A 21,218-nucleotide genomic window follows, 5' to 3' on the forward strand; every position below is an offset into this window, starting at 1 on the left:
GAAAGAGAACCACACCTGTGAGTTGCATCGTGCCTTCTCCTTCTTCTTCTCCTTCTCTTCATTCTTCTTCTTCTCCTCCTTCTCCTTTTTCTTCTTTATATTGCCTTCTTCTCCTTCTCCTTCTCCTTCTCCTTCTCCTTCTCCTTCTCCTTCTCCTTCTCCTTCTCCTTCTCCTTCTCCTTCTCCTTCTCCTTCTCCTTCTCCTTCTCCTTCTCCTTCTTCTCTTTCTCCTCTTCCAGCATATTATGAACTGTGTTTATTGAAGTACGTGGGTTGGAAAGATAGCTTTGAATTTTGTGAAATCACCTGTAAGCTGTCCAGCCTTGGTCTGAATCTCGACCCGGCTATAAACTGTCATCCTCGTATTTCACATGCAGATATATATATATATATATATATATATATATATATATATATATATATATATATATATATATATATATATATATATATATATATATATATATTGTTGTTCTTTCGGCTGCTCGCGTTAGGGGTCGTCACAGCGGATCATCCGTTATGATCCGCATACTGATTTGGCATAGGTTTTATGCCGGATGCCCTTCCTGACGCAACTCTGGTCGCCTCTTACGACACAGGGATAAGGATTGGGTTTCGCCATGATTCCAGGCTGCCCTACACCCTCTCATAGCGCGGCCCAGCACAGAGTTCCCGTCCTCAAGCGATCCTCCAACCCAAGCCTCCGAGTAGCCGGATTACAGGCACACGCCACTACGCCCGATATATATATATATATATATATATATATATATATATATATATATATATATATATATATATATATATATATATATATATATATATATATATATATGCAGGCATAAAAGTGTGCGCCGCCCATGGAATGGATGTTCGTCCAGAGGACCCGTCTTCCCGCATTGGTCATTAGTGGATGTTCAAGGTCCAACGGTGCCTTTCACTGAATAGACGAGTTATCTCTAGCACCCTGGAAAAATTCTGAATTCCTGGCCAAATCACCTTCAGTAAAACGTCCGGTTCGTGAAAGAATTGCAAGAAAAAGTTTCCCCAGCCAATCCGACAATAGTGTGGGAATAATTGTGTCGGTTTCCTATGTAGTGTGGCATAGTCATAGTTTCTCAAGATGTATTGGTGATTCGAAAATATATATATATATATATATATATATATATATATATATATATATATATATATATATATACAGCATATTTACATATTCAACCCATTTTGCCATTATTTAGTGATCAATTTAAACTTTTCAGACATAGTGATGTATTTGATGATCCTTCCTTAAATGAAATCCTGCGGTTTGGGGTTGAGAAGAAGCTGAGAAAGCACTCGATCATGATCCTAAAGGCTTTTAGGAGATTTAATGTGGCTTTTGTTTCAGTTATATCGAATCTCTTGGGTTATTACACGGCGCCACCGAGTGGTTCAGGTGCGTAAAGGATTTGTGATAAAGGATCGAATGGAACACTTCAACACACTTGCCGCCGGAAGCACAATTAGCAACATAAACATGGCAGGTTGGTCTGTTGGTGCTCCCATCTGAACCTTTGATGCTTCCATCTGAACCTTTGGTGCTCACATCTGAACCTTTGGTGCTCCCATCTGAACTTTTGGTGGTCCGTTCTGAACCATTGGCTTGAGTTGTAGAGAATAGAGATTCAGATCCCATAAACAGTACCGTAAATACTAGTCTGTTGCCGACCCATGTCCTTGTAAATTAATATATACTTTAAGTACATTGACGTCTACCAATGGGGGTGGCAGGATGGCCTAGACCTAGACCCAAGAGGTATAGCACTGGGTTCGAATCTTTGCCCAGCTATAAACTGTGATCCTGGTGTCTCGCAGATCGGGCGATTCTTCAACATGCATGCCGTCCCTCAGATGGATGTTAAACTGGGCGTCCCGTCTGTCCGTATTAGTTGGTGGATGTTAATGATCCCACGTTGTCATTCACGAAGAGTAAGTGAGCTATCTATGGCATCCTGAAACAAATTCCAAACTCCTGCCCTGACTTCCAGGAGACGTTGCATCTGCAGTACAGCCGCACACTCAGCCAATGATGGCACCCCGCATCCTTGTGCTGTGTACGAAAGTGGAAGAGGTCTTCCTATGTCTGCATGTTAAACCATCGAGGACGCATAGACCTTCTACAAACCTGCAGATTCAATGACCAGCTTCGGTCTACTCGCGCCAAAGCAAACTCTGCCGAAAATACCACTGGAAGCCACTATGTGTTCATCACAGTTAACCACCCTATCTAGACAATTGGTAAATATATGTATACAATAATACCACTCTAACCCATCAATATCCTCAAATATGCACCTGTTTGAGACCCTGTTCCCAATTCCTCCTGCAATTCCTCTCATGAATAATGTTCTACGGTGCACTCCTTTTGTTGTCATCCCACTGTTTCCCCCTTTGCCCCATTTCATCTGTTGAATCATACTCCACGTCATTCTGTTCTTCCATGAGCCTCGACACCTGCATTTGACAATCATACTCATATTCCTCTTTTTGGATCCGTGACTTGTTTTTAGCCCCCAACCGGCCATGAGAGGGCCTGTATTTTGGGTTCTGTTCGTCCGTCCGTCCATCGGTCCGTCACCTCGACTCGAAAATGACTGAACGCATTGTTTTTATATCCGGCACATGTCGGCAATAATATCTGGGAACGAGAACACGTCAAATGATTTTGGGATCGGAGCCAAAAGTCATTCGACAAACGATTTTCGGAATTTTGACAATTTATAAATATTATACGGGAGAGAGTAGTGCAGCAGTGCAGATGCTTTTTGGGGTCCATTATTTATTTATATACACGATTAATTATATCATCTCCACTACCAACACCGACCTTTGGATTATTTATTTATTTAAATACGTTTTACAATCTCCACTAACAACATGCAACTTTGACTTATTTATTTATGTACACTTTACTATCACCATGACCAACATACTTCCTTTAATAATTATCTATTTATTCATATATACATTTTATCCCTGCACAACCTTTATTTATGATGTATTTGTTAATTGATTAATTTCATTTATTGAGTTATTTTAATTATGTAAAATCTCCACATCCCCATTTTTAAGGTCCTCGATGAGGACTTGTATTCTTGTTATTGAAAGGGTTAATCATTATAGTACTAACAGTTTGTGCAACAATATTTCTCGATGATGCAGTGGAGTTTGAATTTTATTTATTTCATGAATTGTTATCTTTGTAACCCTCAGATTATCATTTACTGTTGTCGTATTTGTTATTTGCTATACAGAATGACAAATATAATGATCCATGGAATGTTATGTCCTTGATTGGTTGTTCATCCTGTGAGCATTTACGCAAATATCAGACGGTACGCCCAGTTTGACGTCCATCCGAGGGACAGCACACACATTGATGTTTCACCCAGTCTGTGAAACACCAGGATGACAGTTTATATCTGGGTTGGAATTCACACCCAGGCAAGACAGCTTCGAGGCAAGCGTGTCTTTTTGATTTCTGAGCATTTTAAAAGCATTTCATTATGTATCAAAACAATTGTTTTCCTATCTTTGTTTTGATTACAGTAATTGCAATGTCTTTTGATTTCCCCTTTTCCATACCCATTAGTATGCAATTTCGATTATTATTGTTTTCTGCAATTACTATCTGTTGAGATGTATTTGGAAGAAAGCATTAATTGTTGATGTAAAATATGCACGCTGTGTGTTCTCTAGATCTTTTTACTTTGGTCAAAATGTAAAAGGCAATTTTCTGCAAGCAGGCCTGCCTCAAAGCATAATATTCTTCATTTTAGGTGATTCTCCAGCTGAACTCTGGTTTCTAGAAATTAAAAATGAATACGAGTATGTTGTATGCGGGGAATTGTATCCGGCTGACGTTTCAAACTTTAGCCCTTCGTTGGAGCAAAATACGACTCACAAAGGGCCCACACTCGAAACGTCAGGCACACCTTGTTTCACATGATGAAACGATAATTATCAATTTCAGGTGATAAAATCCAATGTTTGTGGTCTGCCAACACAGACCGACATGAGCCAACAGAGAGATGAGTACTCTGTTGTTCTCGAGTTGGAGTCCAAATAAGTCTTTATTTTAAAACGAAGTATTTAAGGAGTCAGGACAGGTTCCGGAGGATTGGAGAGTATCAAATGTAACACCACTATTTAAGAAAGGATCCAGAGAAGAATTGGGAAACTATAGACCTGTTCGTTTGACTTCAGTTGTGGATAAGGTGTTGGAGACATTAATTGGAGACCAGATGAGGAACCATTTAAATAAATACAAACTATTTAAAGGTAGTCAGCATTGGTTTACCAAAGATAGTTCCTGTCTAACAAATCTTTTAGAGTTCTATGAAGTAGTGTCTGATTAGGTGGATGACAGAGAGGCAGTGGACATAGTATATCTAGATTTTAAGAAGGCATTTGATTTGTTAGCCAAGGTGAGGGCTTGTAGCTGATCAGGTAGCTAATTGGATTGCAAACTGGCTTAGTGATATTGTGGATTTTGTATTTGCAAAGATTGTAGATGGGTTTGTAACAGTTTTTGCGGGTATTTGTATTAATTTATTGAAAGAAGCAGGGTGAGGCCGAGTGTTTAAATTTAGTGTTTAAGGAAAGCATTTACGTCAGTTGGGGCCTTGGGAATATAGTGGTGAAAAAGGGTACAAATAGAGAGTGAAGGAGAAAGGAAGAGGAGTGCATACAATGTGATAGATGCTCAATGTGGGCCACATCAAGAATAGGGGAAGCAGTTAGGGGACCACTCATTTACAGGAAGTGTGAGGAAATAGCTCACTTGAGGATAGTTATTACGAGGTTGAAGGAACAGATAGATAATTTGCAGCAAATAGCAGGATTTGAGAAATTTGCAGATAATAGTTGGTTACGGTTGTGGAGTGAGGTTGCTGAGGATATTGACAGTGGTGTGGGTGCAGCGGGAGCAGATAGTGGTGTGTGCAGCAGGAGCAGAGAGTGAGGTGGGTGTAGCAGGAGCAGATAGTGGTGTGTGTGCAGCAGGAGCAGAGAGTGGGGTGGGTGCAGCAGGAGCAGAGAGTGGGGTGGGTGCAGCAGGAGCAGAGAGTGGGGTGGGTGCAGCAGGAGCAGAGAGTGGGGTGGGTGCAGCAGGAGCAGACAGTGGTGAGGGTGCAGCAGGAGCAGACAGTGGTGAGGGTGCAGCAGGAGCAGGCAGTGGTGAGGGTGCAGCGGGAGCAGGCAGTGGTGTGCATTCAGCAGGAGCACGCAGTGGTAAGGGTGCAGCGGTTTCCCAGATTCTGACGTACCAACACCCAGAATATGGCGCCTCTTGGTGCAACGGTTCGGACGTGGAAGAATAACACAAATGCACAACCACAAACAAACATACAAACACATAAACCAACACACACACACACACACACACACACACACACACACACACACACACACACACACACGCACACACACACGCACACACACACACACACGCACACATGCACACACACACACACACACACACACACACACACACACACACACACACACAAGCGTGCGTGCGTGCGCAAATGCACGCACACACACACAAGCGTGCGTGCGTGCGCAAATGCACGCACACACACACAAGCGTGCGTGCGTGTGCAAATGCACGCACACACACACACACACACACACACACACACACACACACACACACACACACACACACACAAACAAACAAACACTAGAAAAATATTTATTGTGTAACAAGTACAAAATTTTCACATCATGTCTTTTGCAATCCCTGATTGGTGTCAGCTTTGAGATCACATTTATCTTTTATCTCTGACATCACTTTCTAGCTTTCTTAACAATCCAAGCACCATTGTATCTTGTCGTAGACTCGGCTCAGCGGATCTAGGTTATGCATGGGAAGGTGGGGGGTGGAGTGTTGGGTGGTGTGGGGGGGGGTGGAGGGTTGGGTGGTGTGGGGGGGGTGGAGGGTTGGGTGGTGTGGGGGGGGGGTGGAGGGTTTGGTGGGTGTGAGATGCATGAGGGGTACAAACTGGGAAGCGTTAATGGTCGTGTAATGCCATTATCTGCAGACTGGACCTCTCACCATCCCTAATTCTGATAAGCGAAGACAGACATCGTGACTGGGATGTAATGAAGGGCTATTGAAAGCACAGAGGAAGGTTGTGTGATAATTTTGGAGGAATGCTACACGGACTGAGTATTTGCATGACTGACAGATTTGGAAAATAAATTGAGTTGAAGAAGAAGATCACAAGATCAAGATGAGGCTGGATTTTGTTGAGGCATTCGTGATGGAATTTTTGGAAAATGAGTCCTATTAAAATGTCATTTAAACATTTTAGAAGAAGAAGCAAATTATATTTATTAAGAGGTGTGAAGAATGAATGGCCTATGACCCAGTCTGGCATCCCGTGCTTCTCGTGGCATCCGGGCCGGTTCCTTTCTTGGTTGAGTTATTATCCGAGCGAGGGCAAAGAACATGTCATTCATGATTTTTTTCATACTTTTTTCTTAAGGCATCGAATTTGGCTTGATGTTACAACTTCATGTTCGCAATAAACGAGCTTCTCATTTGAAACTCATCTGTTCGAGTGTGTGTGTGTTACATCAGCTTTAGCCGTCGTGTGCCGAGCGAAAGTAAATCCGTCGATCCAATTTTAATTTCTGCAATGACTTTCTAAGTTAGGAATCCAATTAATCAATGTACACTTAGTAAGCTACACTGGATTTTAATTAAAATGTAATTTTCAATTCCGACCCAAAATTGAGTTCACACACAAACTTTTGATCTTTTGCAAATTCTCATAAAATAGCAGTTGCAGCAAATAATTTATTTTATAAAAGGAGATATTTCCTGATGCAGGGTTTATGCACTCACCTTTGGGTTGTTTCGCTCGGGTTTGAATCCAGATTCGGCAATCAACAGTCGTCCTGGTGTTCCACATGTAGGGTGAGGCATCAATGCCCTTCGGAAGGACGTTAAGCCAGAGGACCTATCTTGCCAGCACCGTGAGCATCACTGCACATTAAAAATCACATGGTGTCTTTCATGAAGAGTCAGTGATTTATCGCCAACACCCTGAACAAATTATAATTCCCTGCTCTTACCACCTCCAGTTCAACTTCAGGCCTCGCCAGCCAGTTCTTGAAATACTTGGGCCAAAATTATTCTTTGATTGACAACACAAGACTGGGAATAATTGGAGATGTCAAAATTGTAGTTTTAGTCATTGTCTTATCATAATATCCCTGTTATTTATTTTAGTACAAACGGTCTTTGTCTTTGATAACAGCAGAGCAGGGTACGAAGTCACTTGGGAACCTGGTTAAAGTGTGACTTTTTATGAAAATAAATAAAATTTATGGAACAAAATCTTTCAGGCATCAAAATATAATTTAACACACAATCCCTTGCTGTTAGAACTGTACCAAATAGCGATAAACATGAAACACTTGGAGTGTGAAATGAACGTGTAAAACGTTAGCTTTGGTTGTACAGTAATTCTGTCGCAGCAACAAGATGGCTGTTCCTCGTAAGGCTCATTATTAGCATCCCAGGTTCAGATGTAATATTTTATTTCACCTAGTTTGTTTGTTACTTGCAAAAAATTCGAAGATTTTTCAGGTATATTGATTGGTCAGTCCATTTTGTTATTCTGTCTGTTTGTTGGGTCGCCGAAATAGGTGACCCTTGTTGTCAATGATTCTGTCTGTTTGTTTGGATGTTTGTTCGTTTGTCATCAGCATAATTGGTAGTAAACGTGGGCCGATTTTGACCAAACTCGGGTGGTAGGTACATCTTATGACCTAGTGCTTTGGAAATTGTGATTGTTGCTAGGGACGCTTTGGTTCCCTTGCAACAACCGAAAAACCTTCAAAATCGGTCCCGTTCACATGAAATCAATTCCGAAAACCATTATCCGAAGTAGGGTTATGAAATTTGGCACGAATGATCTACAGGTGATGCTCTATCAAATATATTCCGGTTTTTGTGATATATGGAATACTTTACCCGCAGCGCCCCCTACAATTAGGGTATGTGCGAAAATTGAAGGCCCCCTAGCGACCAGGTGAGTGCATCGATACGAATGAAACTTTGCAGGGTGTAGGGCAGCCCGGAATCATGGCGAAACCCAATCCTTATCCCTGTGTCGTAAGAGGCGACCAGGGTTGCGTCAGGAAGGGCATCCGGCATAAAACATATGCCAAATCAGTGTGCGGATCATAACGGATTATCCGCTGTGGCGACCACTAACGGGAACAGCCGAAAGACGAACAACAACATCTTTGTTCACCCACAGCACCCCCTCGAACTTTGCGGATTTCCGATTTCAAACCGCATTTTCGGTACTTTTCATTCAAATGGATACCGAGTCGTTATCAGTTGATGGAACTGGATGAGATTTGATGTGCATAATCTTAAGCTGATTCCCTCTCCGCTATATGACATCCATTTTGCTCTACATCTTATATCTTACATCTACATCTTATAGTTTATTATATATATATATATTATCGTATATATATATATCATCTTATATATATATATATATATATATATATATATATATATATATATATATATATATATATATATATATATATATATATATATATAGAAAACTACATCTTATAGTTTCCATGCTCGGCGACCCATTGGCGCCTACCGGCTTGTCTGTCTGTTTGTCGCATACAGGTCACAATTCTAAACCGATCGTCATGAAACTTTGCCAAGTTGTAGAAGTAGTCTCAACTGAGAAGCCTATTGATTTTGAGGCCAAAGGTCATCTTGAGGTCAGATTTATAAAATTGTCATTTTTCATCCAATTGACTTGAAATTTGAACAAGATTTGCATCCTGTGTCAATTAATTGGGAAACCAACTATTTTTGAGGTCAAAATGTCAAAGGTCAACTCAAGGTCATACTTCTAAAATCATCATTTTTAGCTGAAAAATCGTCAGTTTTCATCCGATTGACTTGAAAATCAAACAGCAATTGCATAGTGTATTACCGAATTGGAAACCAACCATTTTTGAGATCAAAAGGTCAACTCAAGGTCAACCTTCTAAAATCATCAATGTCCAACTGAAAAATCATCAATTTACATCCTATAAACTGGAAAGTTGAACAGGATTTGTATAGTCCATCACTGAATTGGTAAAGCAACTATTTGAGGTCAAAAGGTTAAGTCAAGGTCAAACTTCTAAAATCATCAAATTTCCTCTGAAAAATCGTCAATTTTCATCTCATTAACCTGAAAATTAAGCAGCAATTGCAGAGTGCATCATTTAATTTGGAAACCAACTATTTTTGAGGTCAAAATTTCAAAGATCAAGTCAAGGTCAAACTTCTAAAATCATCAATTTCAATCTGAAAAATAATCAATTTTCATCTGATTGACCTGAGCTTTGATTTAGATTGTCAATTTTAATCGAAATTAAATCGACAATTTGACATATCCATGGCAACCTTTGGAGAGGGCGGTGGATTTTGCAACTTTCGTGCTCTGCACGACATCTTTTTCTTGTTTGTTTTTCCATCTACAAATGTCAAGTTTGCAACACATCAGCACTTCATGTCATCATCTAGCCCTATAGTACACGTGACCTTTTCTATCTTCATTAAGCCTTCCTTACCTCTCCCAGATCTACTTGCAGGTTGCTGTGTTTCATTCCTAACTTCCTTAACTCGTCCTGTTCATTTGTCCCCTTGTGGTATCCATATACAGTATGTTGCTGTCAAATCGTCAATGCATTTCTTTTTACCCGCTGTCACCTCACGCTTTCATCAGCTGAGATTTTGTTTTAGAAATTTAAGTCATATGTTCCAACACCATTTCCTTGTTTGTTAAATCTTGAAAAATAAAAAAACAAGTGTTTTAAATACCCTAATGCCCTAGCCAACATTGAGCACATGCATATAATTATTTTAACTAACATTGTCACAGGCCTAAAAGAACTTTGCGTTGCTGATGTTATTGGGGTTCTTTTTGGGGTTAGATTTTTGAAATGCGCACCCATTGGTCAGACAGCTGCTGGATCCGACCCACATTTCTTACTTGACTCCACCCACTGTGGCACCCAAACAAAATAATGTGGTTGCCATCTTGGTTTTCTGGTGGGCCGAACACATTAGCCCTGTAGACCTCTGCTGATTATACACTGTCTGGGTTTGTTGCATCAGATTTGCATTGGCTTTGTTTTGGGTCGAGTGTTAATCACAACGATGGACCCCAAAAAAATCTAATCATATGTCAAATAAAAATTATCAGTAAGGTTTAATCAAGCCTGTACACACCTCCCTAAAAAATAGCATTTTGACTGGCCCCATATGGGCTTAACATTCGTGACTGTGTGACGAATCAGCTCGTTCTGATATAACCGTGACTGACATGGATGAGAGGTGTCAAGTTAATATTTTAAGAGAGCTTTAAATGTGTGTTTCCCAACTGGATTTTTAAAGCCAATTCACTCGCACTTAATGGCGAGGTCCCGTACCCTGAATGACCACCTACAGGTTTTTTTTTAATGAACAAAAGGTTTACTACAACAGAGGGAGCAGGAGAGAGAGAGAGAGAGAGAGAGAGAGAGAGAGAGAGAGAGAGAGAGAGAGAGAGAGAGAGAGAGAGAGAGAGAGAGAGAGAGAGAGAGAGAGAGAGAGAGAGAGAAGAGAGAGAAGAGAGAGAAGAGAGAGAAGAGAGAGAAGAGAGAGAAAAGAGAGAAGAGAGAGAAGAGAGAGAGAGAGAGAGAGAGAGAGAGGAGAGAGAGGAGAGAGAGGAGAGAGAGGAGAGAGAGGAGAGAGAGGAGAGAGAGGAGAGATAGAGAGGTGGGGGAGAGATGAGAGAGAGATAGAGAGAGAGGTGGAGGGGAGAGAGAGAGCGTGAGAGAGAGAGAGAGAGAGAGAGAGAGAGAGAGAGAGAGAGAGAGAGAGAGAGAGAGAGAGAGAGAGAGAGAGAGAGAGAGAGAGAGAGAGAGAGAGAGAGAGAGAGAGAGAGAGAGAGAGAGAGAGAGAGAGAGAGAGAGAGAGAGAGAGAGAGAGAGAGATAGAGAGAGAGGTGGAGGGGAGAGAGAGAGCGTGAGAGAGAGAGAGAGAGAGAGAGAGAGAGAGAGAGAGAGAGAGAGAGAGAGAGAGAGAGAGAGAGAGAGAGAGAGAGAGAGAGAGAGAGAGAGAGAGAGAGAGAGAGAGAGAGAGAGAGAGAGAGAGAGAGAGAGAGAGAGAGAGAGAGAGAGAGAGAGAGAGAGAGAGAGAGAGAGAGGTGGGAGAGAGAGAGAGAGAGAGAGAGAGAGAGAGAGAGAGAGAGAGAGAGAGAGAGAGAGAGAGAGAGAGAGAGAGAGAGAGAGAGAGAGAGAGAGAGAGAGAGAGAGAGAGAGAGAAAGAGGGAGAGAGAAAGAAAAAGAGACAGAGAGAGAGAGAGGGAGAAAGAGAAAAAGAAAGAGAAACAGAGAGAGAGAGAGAGAGAGAGAGAGAGAGAGAGAGAGAGAGAGAGAGAGAGAGAGAGAGAGAGAGAGAGGGAGAGAGAGAGAGAAAGAGAAAGAGAAAGAGAAAGAGAGAGAGAGAGAGAGAGAGAGAGAGAGAGAGAGAGAGAGAGAAAGAGAAAGAGAAAGAGAGAGAGAGAGAGAGAGAGAGAGAGAGAGAGAGAGAGAGAGAGAGAGAGAGAGAGAGAGAGAGAGAGAGAGAGAGAGAGAGAGGTGGGAGAGAGAGAGAGAGAGAGAGACAGAGACCGAGACCGAGACCGAGACCGAGACCATTGACCTTCCTGCAATGTGAAAGCAACAAACCTTGTGTTTCACTCTCATCACAGGAGATTCCAATCATGGTGAGTGCTTTAGGTTCCACATATCCCGGAGAGACAGATGTGATGCTGGGATTCCAACCCATAGAGGGAAGCAGTAAACAATTGAGCTACAGACAAAGACCTTTTAAATTGTAAGTACAGTAACTGATTTTCTAAGAAAAAACTTGGCTCGATGAACGATGCCCAGTCTGCAGCTGGTTTAGGAGGCCAACTTTGCTATGTGGTTGGCCAAGGAGTGGCTGATGGTGAGACCTTCATGAGAATCAACCTTTTTCAGTGGCTGACCCTGGAAATAGATAAGTGGGTTAGTTTGACAATCCTTCTGGAGCGATAGAGTGAGACTGTGGGATTTTCCAGGATTACAGGACATGTTCCATCTATTAGACCAGTATCCAATCAATTCTAGATCATGAGAGTCAGAAAGGCAATCAGTAATTGACACTGAAACAGCTAACCTACAAAGGGTGGTGGTGGTGGGTGGAGGACAGAGGAGGAGAGAGAGAGAGAGAGAGCAGTGTTGTAATGTGTGAAAGTGCAGGTATATCACTGCATGATGTTAATGTTGTGTTTAATTAAATTCATTGCAAAAATGGGGTTTCTCTTTCCGTCTTCGTATTAGATGAGTAAATAATGCATTAGCTTAATGGGGTATGGCTTCAAATTAATGTGATGGTTTCTTAAATGCCAGAATTGACATTTACTTGAACCAAACAATTAAAAATTATGTAAAAGATTTGGTGGTGCAAAATATAATTTTTAATGTGAGATAATTGATCGCGAGTCATTGGTACGCATACCCGCCAAGGATAGGGGGTTTCCGTACCGACAGATTACGAGTGACTGTGCATTGCTTGATTAGAGACATTTTAACACATGACTACCACGTCTGATGTTTCCCACCAGGTGGCGATCGTGGCGGGAAATTTTGAGCTTGCTGAACTCATTAAAAATCACAAGGAATCGGACATAGGTAAGAAAACCCATCATGTCAAAAAAAACAAGGATGTTCCTGGTGAAATGAATTAGTGATATGGTATGATCACATCAGCATCCAACTCACTGATCAACACATACATACCACATGTGTCACCTCTGGTCCTTCATTCTGATGAGGACATCTTTTTTTGGCATTTCTTCTATTCTGTTGAAGTGGCAGGTGTTGCATTTAAATTTCATTGGCAGGTGTTTGATTTTTTTTGATTTTTTTTTACATTGACAGGTGTTTGATTTAAATGTTATAATATTACCTATCTCCCCATTCAGGTTACTGAAACAGCTCCAGAGGTTTTATGTTTAATACAAATGTTCATCTCGCAGGATGTCTTTGATTCCTCTCCTCTCAGCCGAGCTATTCTCTTCCGTTTTGACAGAAGGTGACATTGCTGTCTGTCAAGAACCCCGTTCCTCATTGTCCAATGACTCCGCTAACCCTTCCTTGCTCTCTTGAATACTTCTAGCACTGTTTATCTCTCTCCGTCCATTCGATGAGGTTGACTCTCCATATACTGTACCTCTATTTCCTTTCACAAGGATCAACTTGTATCCATCCATTCAAGCTCTATTTCTCATCTGCTGCAATTTGAAATGCCAACATGACAGCTGCCTAGATGTTAGTTCCACAAAAAAGAGCCATGCTATTGCAGTTATGACCTTTTGTGACTTGATGGATCCACTCCAATCAGTAAACTTCCCAACCTTAATTTCAGCGACTCGCGCATTCTCCCTCCTGAACCTGGTAATGAATAACTTTCCATGCAATGTCTACTGTTCCTGACCATGTTATTGTCAAAGCCCATCTTTCTGGCTGTTGTAAAGGAGCAACTTCAACGATACAGCATATGACTGCCCACACAAACCAAGTGGCAGGGATTGTAATCTCCTCTCTCACAAAGAGATTGCACTGCAATCTCCACAGCATCTGATATGGATTCCACCTGGGAATACTTTCACAAAGGCCTACTCTCTCTCCCATGCACCGGTTTATCCCATCCCATCTGTAGCAATTCTGTCCATCCTCACTGTACTGTAAATCATATGGGAAGGTGGTTGCGGTCAAGCAGCTTGCTTTCTCAACCTGAAAAGCTAATCTGACCGAGGGCAAAAATTAGGTTACTCCACAATGTTCGCAACTAGTGTGTCCATCCTGCCGCAAGCCAGAAAACATCATCTCACAAATCTAAAGGATGAACTTTCCAACCATTGTATTTTGTTTTAGTTTTTGGCATGAGGTGGGTTTTCTTGTTTGTTTGTTTGTTTGTTTGCAGATATTGTTTTTGTCTGCATCTTGACCAGAAAGATGAGATGTAGTACAGTGGATGAGCTCTCATATTTTAACAAATTGTGCATTTTATGAGAAAAGCATGAAATTTCTGGCATAGTTAGGTCATACCATAATGTTTATTTTCGGATGTGCGGAGGGAAGTCAGATTTGACCTCTGAGGGGACAGTGAGAGGTCAAATCCAAGATGGCCACTAGTCACCCGGGTCTAATGTTCAAACGTCCTTAATTTTGGAACCAGACTGCGCAGAAAAACATTTACGGTGTCATTTCCAACTAAATTGGGGATGCCCATTCATTTGGTGATACCTTTGAGAATGTCAGAATTCAAGGAATGAATTTAGGTCAAGGTTAAGGTAAAAATTTATCAAAAAAATAAGCAATCAGTTGAAATTTGCAAATGAATACAGAGTGGTGTCATTGTGGTGAATTTAGTTATTTAGCCACTCAGAGGGTGTGCTTGAGGTGTGCCTATGGCTGATGCAACAATTATATTGATGGTGCAGCTGTGGTTCAAATGCTAAATCTGGGAACATCAAGAACATTTCAAGAGTATGGAGAAAGAGTGTTTGCACCATACATCTCTGCTCAACTTGAGAAAAGCAGCCGCATCGACCTTGTCTGGGATGTATACCGACCCGCCAGCCTCAAAGCCTAAACAAGACAGAAGAGGGGAAAGGACACCAGGAAAAGAGTGGCTCCTTCTACTGTGATGCCAAAGAACTGGAAGGACTTCCTTCGATGCGATGATAACAAAACCGAATTGTTTGCTTTCCTGTCACGCGTAGTTGTTCATCTTCCTTAAGCAGAGGGCAAGGAACTGTATGCAACAGATGGAAGTGGAGTCCTTTGCTCTCCGGCTGAGTCATACTTGGCCTGCCTTGCCCCATGTTCGCAGGAGGAGGCCGACACTCGTCTACTTCTGCATGTGGCAGATGCTGTGCAAAAGGGGTGTAAGAAGGTGACCATACGTACCGTTGATACTGATGTGGTAGTACTGGCTGTAGCTTCATTCAGCAGGACAGCTCCTAATGAGCTGTGGGTTGCCTTTGGTGTTGGGTCAAGCTTTCATTACATAGCTGTTCACGAAATGGTTGCCACAATGAATCCAACACAGTGTCTGACTCTCCCAGTCCTTCACGCTTTCACCGGGTGTGACACTGTATCTGTATTCGCTGGCAGAGGAAAGAAGACTGCCTGGGAAACTTGGAAGTCTTTCCCAGAGGTGAATGATGCTTTCAATGAACTCCAATGCATGCCAAGTGAGGTCAGTGAAGGATCAATGTTACTGCTGGAGCGATTTGTGTTGCTAATGTACAACCGAACCAGTGAGAGCACGGAAGTGAATCATGCCAGGAAACAGCTCTTCACACAGAAGTCTAGAACGCTAGAGAACATTCCTCCAACCCAGGCGGCACTCAAACAGCACATCAAGCGCACTTGCTACCAGGCCAACTGTTGGAACCAGGCAATGGTCCTGGATCCAGAGATGCCAGAGCCATCTGACTGGGGCTGAACAAAGGAAACAACTGGGTGGCAGCCACTTTGGACCACTCTCCCCGAAGCATCAAAATCGTGCCATGAATTGATCCGCTGTCGCTGTGAGAAAGGATGCACTGGACGGTGCAAGTGTGCCAAAGCTCCCAGGTCGAAAAACCAGTTAAAACCAGTACACATTTTCAACTGGTCTCTATTGGTTCTAATTGGTCTTTAACTGGTCTCTATTAGTTTCAACTGGTACCAGTTAAATTCAGTCAGAATTCCAATTTCCCAGTTGAAAAAACCAGTAGCTCATATTTGTACCAGTTAAAGTCTTACTGGTTCCAGTTGATACCAGTTGCAATGTACTGGTCCCAGTTGATACCAGTTGCAATGTACTGGTCTCCCAGTTGATACCAGTTACAATGTACTGGTCCCAGTTGATACCAGTTAGTTAAATACATGTATTTCAACTGGTAATATATCACTCTATTCCAATTTCCATATTAAAACCAGTAAGAAACCAACTGGCTTTACTGGTACCAGTTGGCTACTGGTTTTCAACTGGTACCAGTTGACCAGTAAGCTACTGGTCTTTACTGGTTTTTTGACCTGGGCTGCGCTCAAGTGCACTACACTGTGCTTCTGTTCTGGAGGCTGTTAGATTTTGATCACTACCATTACCATCATCATCATTGCAATTAATAAAGTATTAAATAGACAAGCAGCATGGGACTATTCTGTTAATTTTTTTGTATTATTATCCCTATAGTGTCAAAATGGAAGCGAAGTTTCGGTATATTGCATCGGTCCAATCCATTGTCTTTTCCAAAAGAATGTCCAAAAGTTTTTAACGTAATTTGACCTTGACCTTGATCGAAATGCATTTCCTTGGCTCTTGGCGATCTCAAAAGTATCACCAAACGAATGGCCATTCCAAACTTAGTTGGAAATGACACCTTAAATGTTTTTTTTAACTGTTTAGATCCAAAATTAAACGCGTTTGAACATTAGACCCGGTGGACTGGCGGCCATCTTGGATTTGACCTCTCACGGTCCTCAGAGGTCAAATCTGACTTCCCTCCACAACTCAAAATAAACCTTATGGTATTCACTAACTTCTTCTTCTTCTTCTTCCTCTTTCGGCTTGCTCCCGTCAGGGGTCGCCACAGCGGACCAACCGTCTCCATTTCGCTCTATCCTCCACATCTTCCATTGACACTCCAACCACCCGCATGTCCGCCCTCACCGCATCCATGAACCTCTTCTTTGGCCTTCCTCTTCTCCTCCTGCCTGGCGGCTCCATCTTCAACATCCTTCTCCCGATATACTCCGTTTCCCTCCTGTGCACATGTCCAAACCATATCAATCTCGCCTCTCTCACTTTGTCTCCAAACCGTCCTACCTGCGCTGTCCCTCTAATACACTCATTTCTTATCCTGTCCATCCTCGTCACTCCCAACGAGAATCGCAGCATCTTTAACTCTGCCACCTCCAGCTCTGCTTCCTGTCTTTTTGTTCAGACACCCTCCTCACCTCCAATACCCTCTTGACATGATCTTCCTTCAGGATTATCCCGACACCATTTCTCCTCCCATCCACACCATGGTAGAACAGTTTGAAACCACTTGGTATTCACTAACTATGTCAGAAAGCATGAATTTTCTGACATATTCACTAACTATGTCAGAAAATTCATGCTTTTCTCATAAAACGCACAATTATTGTGCTTACCCGCTGCACTAATGACAACAGGATGGCTGAGGTCCAAACTAATTATTTGGGGACGAAGTGACTTTTATTTGACCACCTATACCATATTTGGGCTGTATGAGAATATAATGCAGACACTGTGTTGTCTAGGAAATATGCTTAATGTGATTAACAACTTTTGGAGCAAGTTTCATGCGAGTTTGCCATTTACTTAGACCTATTCCTTGTGTCTGAACAGTGCCTTTTCGAGAAGCTCCATCGTACAACGCACGCCGGCGGCATCTCCCCTCGGGGCACGGCCGCATACTGGCTCGGGCTGAGAGTGAAAACAATCTGCTATCGTCGTCGAGTAGCCGTGCGGCAGCTGCTGTATCGGCAACATCGACGACGGGGCCAGCAACAGGGGCTGGTGGACCTGCTGGGAGCAGTGCTGTTCGTAGTACGAGGATCTCAAGCGATGAGAGCCGTGAGGCATGGAGCGCACGCTCTCCGGCCCTCACTGTACGGAGCCTGCCACCACAGTTCCTTAGCCAGCTCGCTGACGGAGGTGGTGCGGTGGGAGGTGGGCAGTCCGTGACCAGCACACCACGCTCGCGTAGCCGGTCTCCATCGCTTCATCGTGTTGCTGAAGAAGAAGAAGGGTCGAGGTCAGCAGCAGGACAAGTGAAGGTGCAGGCAGCAAAGACAAGCAAAACTGTCAACAGGAAAATCCACCGAAGGTAGGTTTTTATGGTGTTTTTCAGCACTAACATATCTCCACTGATCAAAAAATAGTTCTGCATTGATTGGCGAAGTATCAGCCGTATATATATATATATATATATATATATATATATATATATATATATATATATATATATATATATATATATATATATATATATATATATATATATATATATATATATATATATATATATATATATTCATAGCAATAACTTCTGGCTTTAAACATCTTGATCAAGGAACTTGGATGCAGGAAGAGGCAATTCAGCCCAGAAATCCTGAGCTACATCTACACCACATTAATTCAAACCGTTTATCAACACAGATTCACTGGGTGGGTGAGGGGGACGGATGGCGTGGAGGAGTGGGTATGAGAACTGTGGGGCAAGTTCGACATAATATCTTGAAATTGAGTAACCAGAGTGGACTTGGTTTAATGTCGTACAAGGTTTGACCAATCTTCTCTGGGGAGGGGCTATCACAGATATAATGTTACTGCAAGAGCGATTTGTGGTGCTAATGTACAAAAAATGTATAATGCATGTGCTAATGTGCTAATGTATAATGCATTATATCACAGATATAATGTTATTTGAAACAGCTGGATCGTGAATGACTTGGGCAAAAAACTCACTGCAGCTGACTAACAGAATTAAGGCGGGTAATATTTCAGTGATGTCAATTGTGAATCTGCAAATGCCGAATCCACGATTGTCATGGGTGGAAACCCTCACATAATTTTCCCATTCAACGTTAAACTCGATCTCTCTATATTTTAATTTCACACAACATCATTCCAATCTAGAAAGCATTTCAAAATGCAAAGTCCATCCGCATCTGCTTTGTGCTCGAACTAAACTTGCCGAAACCGACAGTTCAAAAAAAATTGTACATTTTATTAATTTGTGTTCTCCGCAATCTCATAATAAATCGGTTTGTTGAATATTTAATGACAAATGCTCATTTAGGCCTAAAGGCCCAGTCACACCTTGACGTTTTAGCCAGCAATGGCAACGTATTAAAATTTATGTAAAACGCTGGCTTAAGGCCCGGTCACACCTTGACGTTTTAGCCAGCGATGGCAACGTATTAAAATGTATGTAAAACGCTGGCTTACGTTGAACTTTTGATGTTTTTTTTTAAAGATTCGGACGTATTCATAGCGACTTGGTCTGATGTATAACGCATTGGTAACGGACACAGAACGTTTCGTTGTTTTATAGATAACTTATACCAACGAATGCTGAACCTGTTGTCGGCCTACACAACCTATGCCCAACGATCGTCTAACTTAGGCATAGCGCGTTGCATGCATCGCCGACGATGTCGTGACGTAGCCTATCAAAAGGCTGCCGCACAACGATTCGAATCATAACTGCCGTAGAAATGGAAGTGTCAACATCGCGGTCACACCTTGGCGATCTTGCCAGCGTATGCCGACCTAAGAAAAATGTGTCTAAAACGTTGGGGAACGTCAAATACGGTATGGGTAAGTTTGGTATACGTGAGTAGAACGCTAAAGTACGCTATCATACGTCGTAGTAAGTAGAGTACGTCAAGAAATTTTAAACATGTTCAAAATTTTACGACGTACTCGGCGTATGACACACGTTCCGCATGCGATGGGGATAAGTTTTACACACGATATGTGGACGCTTACACACGTCCACAAAGGCTACTTATAAGCTACTCATAAGTCGAAACACGTCGCAGTAATGTCTTTTTTACGCGAAACTTATTTCTAACTTATGTTTGACGTGCTTTGAACCAATTCTTTACGTAGTCCCAACACACATTGACGTATGTAGACGTATTCCAATGACGTCTTCCGGTCGACAAAAAAAAATAAATGAACGTGTTTCTAGCTTACAACTGCCATATAAAGACGTGTTCCCAGCGGTTTTGGGAAATGGTATATAAAAATGCTGCTCATAAAAGGGGAACCCAACAGTGTTTTCGAGTCCTTTTTGAGTCGATGTCCATGTCAGCAGTAACAGTATCAGTATCAGTATCAGTATTAGTATTAGTAGTAGTTTGTTCATGTTGGCAGTAGTAGGTGAGTGTGAGGGGGAGGGTGTGGGTTATGATGGATCGTCCTTGCGTCCGCGTGTCCACGGGTAGGAGACATCTTTTCACCATTGTTCGAAGTTCTTCACGGCTAATTTTTTATGGGGCTTTTTCAACAATGAGCTATAGCTTGTTTTTACGATTTAGGTCTATTCATAACGGGTTGGACAAATGCACAATGAACTAATAATGTGCATAGAGCGCTTTGATTACTTATAGATACGGTATACCAACGAATAATTATCGTGAAGCCGGCGTTCACAAACTATGCCCAACGATAGCCTAACTTATCCATATTGTGCGGCAGTTTATCTTTGCCGGTGACGTAGGATTTGCTATTCATAGGCTGCCACTCAACGATTTAAATGGCTGCATCTCCACTATTGAAAGTAGATGCTTGCGCTCAACAATTGGATTTTTTTTTTACACTCAACGACTTTTAAACGGTACCACTCAGCTATTTTCATTGTTTAAAATGAACGATTTAAATTGCTGTCACTCGCCTTTGTTTTTTGACGCTGGCTCTCGGAAATTTCAATCGTTTCTATTGAACGTGCTAAATCGCTCAAACTCCACTATTGAAAGTAGATGCTTGCGCTCAACAATTGGATTTTTTTACACTCAACCACTTTTAAACGGTACCACTCAGCTATTTTCATTGTTTACAATGAACGATTTAAATTGCTGTCACTCGCCTTTGTTTTTTGACGCTGGGGTTTTGAAATTTGAAGCGTTTCTTCTGAACGTGTTAAAACGATCAAACTCGACTATTTTAAATAGACGCTGCCGATGGACAATTGGAATCATAGCCAAGCTAGACATCGAAGTGTGAACATCCTCGTCATGCCTAAGAAAAGTTTGAAGAATGCTGCAAATAAGTGTCCTGGCCGTGGCCGTGGACACTGATGCAAGGACGATCCATTATACCGACGTCTTTCAGCCTATGAGTAACTTAAAAGTAACGTCTGTCAATGTGTGGCAACGATCGCGTAACGTGCCAACAACACGTTAATCATAGGTTAGAAATAAGTTGCGGGTACGCTAAACATTATCTCGGCGTGTCTCAACTTATGATTAACTTACAAGTAGCATGTGTTGACGTCTGTCAACGATCGCAGACCGTGCATACAAGTTGTGGCCAG

General features: G+C 42.0%; 1 protein-coding gene across 7 annotated transcripts in view; it reads left to right on the top strand.

Annotated features, from left to right (window-relative positions):
• Positions 1–21,218, top strand: part of LOC147025870 (SH3 and multiple ankyrin repeat domains protein 2-like) — a 545,479-nt gene that overhangs the window by 143,637 nt on the left and 380,624 nt on the right. For all 7 annotated transcript variants that reach the window (XM_085880768.1, XM_085880767.1, XM_085880769.1 and 4 more), the window contains exons 6-7: positions 12,717–12,783; positions 17,522–18,002. In XM_085880768.1, coding sequence (XP_085736894.1) covers positions 12,717–12,783; positions 17,522–18,002 — 548 coding nt within the window. The remainder of the gene's footprint in view (positions 1–12,716; positions 12,784–17,521; positions 18,003–21,218) is intronic.

This window comes from Eptatretus burgeri, chromosome 5 (genome assembly GCF_056783735.1).
Source record: "Eptatretus burgeri isolate ZD-2024b chromosome 5, Ebu_testis_v1, whole genome shotgun sequence".
Classification (NCBI taxonomy): Eukaryota; Metazoa; Chordata; class Myxini; order Myxiniformes; family Myxinidae; genus Eptatretus; species Eptatretus burgeri.